The sequence below is a fragment of the Diachasmimorpha longicaudata genome, unplaced genomic scaffold (assembly GCF_034640455.1).
Source record: "Diachasmimorpha longicaudata isolate KC_UGA_2023 unplaced genomic scaffold, iyDiaLong2 ctg00000348.1, whole genome shotgun sequence".
Taxonomy (NCBI): Eukaryota; Metazoa; Arthropoda; class Insecta; order Hymenoptera; family Braconidae; genus Diachasmimorpha; species Diachasmimorpha longicaudata.
The window spans coordinates 5,030-11,865 of NW_026974095.1; the positions used below are offsets into that span (position 1 = coordinate 5,030).

At 48.9% G+C, this 6,836-nt stretch overlaps 1 protein-coding gene across 1 annotated transcript; it reads right to left on the bottom strand.

Annotated features, from left to right (window-relative positions):
* Nucleotides 1-2,676: 2,676 nt before the first annotated feature.
* LOC135172476 (uncharacterized) lies at nucleotides 2,677-6,738 on the bottom strand. Its single transcript, XM_064138519.1, has 3 exons — nucleotides 6,658-6,738; nucleotides 5,899-6,615; nucleotides 2,677-5,793 (listed from the first exon to the last, which is right to left on the bottom strand). Exons 1-3 carry the CDS (start codon nucleotides 6,736-6,738, stop codon nucleotides 2,677-2,679), a joined length of 3,915 nt encoding a protein of 1,304 aa, XP_063994589.1.
* Between the last annotated feature and the right edge of the window lie 98 nt (nucleotides 6,739-6,836).

The following is a 6,836-nucleotide window of genomic DNA, read 5'->3' on the forward strand; positions in this document are numbered from 1 at the left end:
GGCCCTTTTTGCTCTAGGAGTCGAGAGAAGCGCGAAAAACTAAAAAAATCGACTTTAGAAAATTCCGGGACCCCAAGAAAAATCGGAAATCGTCTCACGAATCCAATGGCGCCAGCCAAATTGACCTAGCTATGATATTTCCCAAGATATGGGCGAAAAACGGTATGAGTCCAAATCCGGCCCCGTTTTGCTCTAGGAGGCCCAGGAGCCGAGAAAAACGCGAAAAACTAAAAAAAAAGACTTTAGAAAATTCCCGGACCCCTAGAAAAATCGGAAATCTTCTCACCAATCCACTGGCGCCGGCCAAATTCCCCTAGCTATTATATTTCCAATGGCATGGAAGGAAAACTGTGTGATCCCAAATCCGGGCCCTTTTTGCTCTAGGAGTCGAGAAAAGCGCGAAAAACTAAAAAAATCGACTTTAGAAAATTCCCGGACCCCAAGAAAAATCGGAAATCGTCTCACGAATCCAATGGCGCCAGCCATATTGACCCAGCTATAATATTTCCCAAGATATGGGCGAAAAACGGCATGAGCCCAAATCCGGGCCCGTTTTGCTCTAGGAGGCCCAGGAGCCGAGAAAAACGCGAAAAACTAAAAAAATCGACTGTAGAAAATTTCCGGACCCCTAGAAAAATCGGAAATCGACTCACGAATTCAATGGCGCCAGCCAAATTGTCCTAGCTATGATGTTTCCAAAGATATGGGCGAAAAACGGTGTGATCCCAAATCCGGGCCCTATTTGCTCTAGGAGCCATTGGAGCCGAGAAAAACGCGAAAAACGAAAAAATTTATTTTAGAAAATTCCCGGAATATTAGAAAAATCGGAAATCGTTTCACCAATCGACTGGCGCCGGCCAAATTCCCCTAGCTATTATATTCCCAATGATATGGAAGGAAAACGGTGTGATCTCAAATCCGGGCCCTTTTTGCTCTAGGAGTCGAGAGAAGCGCGAAAAACTAAAAAAATCGACTTTAGAAAATTCCCGGAGCCCTACAAAAATCGGAAATCGTCTCACGAATCCAATGGCGCCAGCCAAATTGACCTAGCTATGATATTTCCCAAGATATGGGCGAAAAACGGTATGAGTCGAAATCCGGCCCCGTTTTGCTCTAGGAGGCCCAGGAGCCGAGAAAAACGCGAAAAACTAAAAAAAAAGACTTTAGAAAATTCCCGGACCCCTAGAAAAATCGGAAAGCGTCTCACCAATCCAATGGCGCTAGCCAAATTGTCTTATTTATGATATTTCCAAAGATATGGGCGAATAACAGTATGAGTCCAAATCCGGGCCCGTTTTTCTCTAGGAGGCCCAGGAGCCGAGAAAAACGCGAAAAACTAAAAAAATCCACTGTAGAAAATTCCCGGAGCCCTACAAAAATCGGAAATCGTCTCACGAATCCAATGGCGCTAGCCTAATTGTCCTAGCTATGATATTTCCAAAGATATGGGCGAAAAACGGTGTATTCCCAAATCCGGGCCCTATTTGCTCTAGGAGGCCCAGGCGCCGAGAAAAACGCGAAAATCTAAAAAAATCGACTTTAGAAAATTCCCGGACCCCTAGAAAAATAGGAAATCGTCTCCCGAATCCAATGGCGCTAGCCAAATTGTCCTATTTATGATATTTCCAAAGATATGGGCGAATAACGGTATGAGTCCAAATCCGGGCCCATTTTGCTCTAGGAGGCCCAGGAGCCGAGAAAAACGCGAAAAACTAAAAAAATCGACTTTAGAAAATTCGCGGACCCCAAGAAAAATCGGAAATCGTCTCACGAATCCAATGGCGCTAGGCAAATTGTCCTAGCTATGATAATTCCAAAGTCAGGGGCGACACACGGCATGAGTCCAAATCCGGGCCCTATTTGCTCTAGGAGCCATTGGAGCCGAGAAAAACGCGAAAACCAAAAAAATTTATTTTAGAAAATTCCCGGAATACTAGAAAAATCGGAAATTGTCTCACCAATCGACTGGCGCCGGCCAAATTCCCCTAGCTATTATATTTCCAATGATATGGAAGGAAAACGGTGTGATTTCAAATCCGGGCCCTTTTTGGTCTAGGAGCCGAGAAAAGCGCGAAAACCAAAAAAATCGATTTTAGAATATTCCTGGACCCCTAGAAAAATCGGAAATCGTCTCACCAATCCAATGGCGCCAGCCAAATTGTACTAGCTATGATATTTCCAAAGATATGGGCGAAAAACGGTGTGTTTGTTTTATTGTGAGGTTCCGGGATGATTTGGGCCGGATGGGTTGGTGGGTGAGGAAGTTCCGGTGATGTAGAATAATTTGGCACTGGGTGTGATGAATGTCCGATTTATTTCCCTTTAAATAATTATACACAGTGTGCACTCCGAGATGTTAAAACTATTCTTCAATTAATAGTGGACTGTATTTTCCGCCGTGTTTGATTTGCCGATCTAACCCCGTTGGTTATCCGATGGTAGCCAATAATTCCCCGGTGGAATTTCCCGTAAGACACACCGTATGTCTTGTCCGAATGCTACATGATGGCGTACTCACCATCGTAACGATCCCGAGATCGATCGTGACCTCTCGTTACGATGGTCAAGGGTGATTGGCCGAGGTCGTCCGGTTGGTCATCCTGAATTGACCGCGGGATTTTAAACATACCGCCCGCCCTGCGTCACCCCCCCGGGTGACGATGTAGACTGTCCGTGTTAGTTTTGACCTTCCAGTAGGTCGCCGTTGATTGGTAGTGGTACCAATCGATGGATTGCCCGCTGCGTTTCCTTGTTGCCCTTCCAAAGTGTGACAATCCTGGTCAAGTTGTCCCGTCCCGGGTGGATCCTGATGACTCGAGCCAGGGGCCATCTGGTTGGCGGTTCCTGCTCGTTTGATATGAGAACCAACGTCCCAATTTTAATGTCGTCCGTTGGTTTCCTCCACCGATAGATTTGTTGATAGCGATGCACGCACTCGCGTGCCCAATGGTCCCAGAAGTTCTGCACCTTCTGCGTGATAAGTTGCCACCGGTTTAACCGATCCGTGTTGATGTGTTCCAGACTTGGTTCTGGAATCGCTGTCAGCGATCCGCCGATGATGAAGTGCCCTGGTGTCAATGCCGTTGTGTCTTGCGGGTCGTTATTTATCGGGCAGAGTGGCCTCGAGTTCAGGATGGCTTCAACCTGAGTCAGAAGAGTCGTAAATTCCTCGTACGTCAGAGTTGAATTTCCTATCACTCTCCGTAAATGATGTTTCGTGGATTTAACCGCGGCCTCCCACTTGCCTCCCATGTGTGGCGAGTAGGGCGGGTTAAATCTCCATTCCGTTCCGTTTGTTGCTCGCCAGTTCTTGATGGTTGCCGATTCGCTGGATGCCTGGTGGATAATTTGCCGTAATTCCTTTTCTGCCCCGATGAAGTTTAGTCCCCTGTCACTGGTCAGGGTCGCGCAAATTCCCCGTCTTGCCGTAAATCGCTTGTACGCTGCGATGAATCCGTCCGCCGTGAGATCTGTGACCAGTTCCAAGTGTGTGGCGGATGTGGCGAAGCAGACAAATAGGCAGATGTACGCTTTGTACATTGTTTTGCCTGCCCCGGAGCCTCTCCACCTCAGGATGTTGATTGGACCGGCGAAGTCTACTCCTGAGTGAAGGAAGACTCGTGATGGTGTCACTCGTCGCGATGGCAGCTGTCCCATCAGCTGTTGAGCTCGCACAGCTCGATGACGTGCGCAGATGACGCACTTTAATATGTGTGAGCGTACTGGTGCCCGTCCTCCGATGATCCAGTACCTCTGCCGGATGTGTGCCAACGTGAGTTGCGTTCCCCCGTGGAAGCTCCTCTGATGAGCTTCCGCAATGATAAGTGATGATAGCGGTGAGTGACGTGGGAGAATAATTGGATTCTTCTCCTCCAGATCCAATGTTGAATTCCGAAGACGTCCGCCCATGCGCATGACGTCGTTCTCCAGGTATGGCGTCAGCGTCGCCATACGATGCTTGGCTGCCAGTGATCTTCCAGTCTTCAATATGTTGATTTCCCGTTCGAAGTATCGCCGTTGGGTGTACTTAACCCAGAACAGTCTTCCGTCCTCTATTTCCGTAGTTCCGAGTTGTGGAGAATCCGGTGTTGGTTGTCCCTTGAATTTGTTTACTGCTCGATTCACCCAGGCTGTGATTCGAGCTACCTTGTTCCATGACGAAATCCGATTGATCAGTGCATCTTCGTCGACAATGTGCACTGGATATGAGCTGATGGTGGGTGGTTTCGCCTCCATTGCCACCGCTGATGCTAATTCCGAGGTTGATGCTAATTCCGTTGATGCTGCTTCCGTTGATGCTGCTACCCATTGTTCTGGTGGTTGGACAAGCCATGATGGTCCAGTCCACCAGAGATGATGCTCCCGCAATTCCGTTGGTGATATTCCTCTTGATGCGCAGTCCGCTGGATTCTCCTTGCCGTTGATGTGATTCCATTTGGCAGTGGGCAGGGTTTCTTGGATCTTGAGAACCCTGTTCTGCACAAAGTCCTTCCACCGTGATGGATCTCCGTTGATCCATGCGATGGCTACTGATGAGTCGCTCCATAAGTAGAGCTCCGCATCCTCAAGTTCCAGAGCTCGCTGTACATAGGCCATTAGATTTGTGACCATGACAGCTGCCGTGAGCTCCAGCCGTGGAATGGTCATCTTCTTGAGGGGAGCCACCTTGGTTTTGGCACAAACCAGGTTGACGTTGGTTCCCGATGGTGCTGACCAGGATCGAAGATAGACCGATGCACCCATTGCCAGGGTCGATGCGTCCGCAAATCCGTGTAGTTGTATTTTCTTTCCCGCTGAAAGATGTAGCCATCGTGGTATTGATAGGCTGCTCAACCGTTGAAGTTCCTCCCTGAAACTTCTCCACCGTTTAGCGTGTGTCATTGGTATTTGCTCGTCCCAGTCGAGTTTGAGCAGCCACAATTCTTGAATAAATATTTTTGCCGTGATGGTGACCGGTGCTATTAGTCCCAAAGGATCATAAATTTGCGCAATCTCGGACAGGATTACGCGTTTGGTGATGGTGTCTCCGCTGAAGTTCCTTGCCTTGAAGTAGAAAGTGTCTGTCTGAGGCTGCCAGCAGAGGCCCAACACTTTCACTGATGATTGCCCGAATTCGATAGTTGGAGCTGATTCCGCCGATATTCCGAGTTGTCCGAGTGTCCGTGGCGCGTTGCTGCACCATTTCTGCAGTGGCATGCCGCCCGCCATGCAGAGTCCGATTAGGTCCTTGATTATTTCTTCCAATTCCTCTTCGGTTTCTGCACCTCCGTAGATATCGTCAACGTATCGCCCCCGTGTGAACGTTGATAAAGCCAAAGGAAATCGATGAGCTTCATCGATTGCCAGCTGCTTCAGCACCCGAAGAGACAGGCAAGGTGCACAGCTGGTGCCGTAAGTGACCGTTGTTAGCTGATATTCGATGATCTGGCCGTCGTCGTCCTTCCAGAAGATTCGTTGATAGCCCCAATCATCCTGATGGACGCGAATCTGACGGAACATTTTTTCGATGTCCGCTCCGAAGACCAATCGATGCCGACGAAGCCAGATGAGGACGTCAGAGCACTCCGTTTGAAGTTTCGGTCCTGAATGAAGGATGTCATTCAGTGACACTCCCGTAGAGCTTCTGTGTGAAGCGTCGAATACGACCCTTAGTTTGGTCGTCGTGCTATCCGGTCTCAGCACTCCGTGATGAGGCAAGTAGTATGCCAGCCGTGTCTCTGACGTCGCTGGTGCCCGTTGCATGTGATCCAAGGCCTCATACTCCTTAATGAATTTCCGGTATAGTGTATGAGCCTGTGGATCTGCCGCCAATCACCTGTTGAGCTTCTGTAAGCGAATCTGAGCCGTCGATGCTGTATCCCCTAGGACGGCAGGCGATGATTTAAACGGTAGACGTACTGTATACCGTCCCGTTGCGTCTCTTCTATGAGTTTCCACAAAATGCTGCTCGCATTCTGCATCAGCCTTACTCATTACCGTTGATGGGTTGTCCGGTATTTCTTCCTGCGTCCAGAACTTCTTTAAGCAGTCCAATAATTGTTGGTTGATGGTCCGTGTGGTCACCCTCAGTGACCGCTTCTTAGCGCAGCCTGTACAGCAGACTGGCCCCGATACTACCCAGCCAAAGGATGTCTGCTGGGCTATGAGACCTGTTCCGTTGTATCTCATAATTCCGTCCGTGATAATTTTTCCGTAGTAATCAGCTCCGATGATTATGTCGATAGCCCCAGGTTGTAGGAATGTCCGATCCGCCAAATTGAGTTCCCATAGTTCTTGGGGAGTCCGTGTGTCACAGGCAAATGGTGGGATCTTTGCCGTGAGCTTCCTCATGATGTGAGCCTCCAAGTTTAGCAGCGCAGTAGAATTGTGTCTCGGTTGTAAGTCGAATGACACAACCCCACGCGTGCTTCCCGAGGAAGCTTCTCCGATGCCGACAATTGATAGTGATGAGGACCTCCGTTTCAATTGTAGTTGATTGACCAAGCGCTCAGATACCAATGACACTTCTGAGCCTTGGTCGATGAGGATCCTTGCTGGTCTTGAGTATCCGTGGTGATTCAGGGCAATAACCATTGCCGTTGCCAGGACGACCAGTTGATTTCCCTGCTGAGAGCTCTGTTTAGCTTCCAATACGTTGCGTGTGTCCACCTAATTGACCGACTGCGGTTCCGAATGATATTGATCCCCGTGGTGATTGTCCGGTTGCTTCTCCGAGTGTGGTTCCTCTTCACGAGGCATGGCTTCTTCATGGGATTTTTGTCCGAATTGATTTTCCGCCGAATGTGGATGATCACCCGAATATTGCTGCTTTGCCGATAGATTCTCCGAATGGTGGT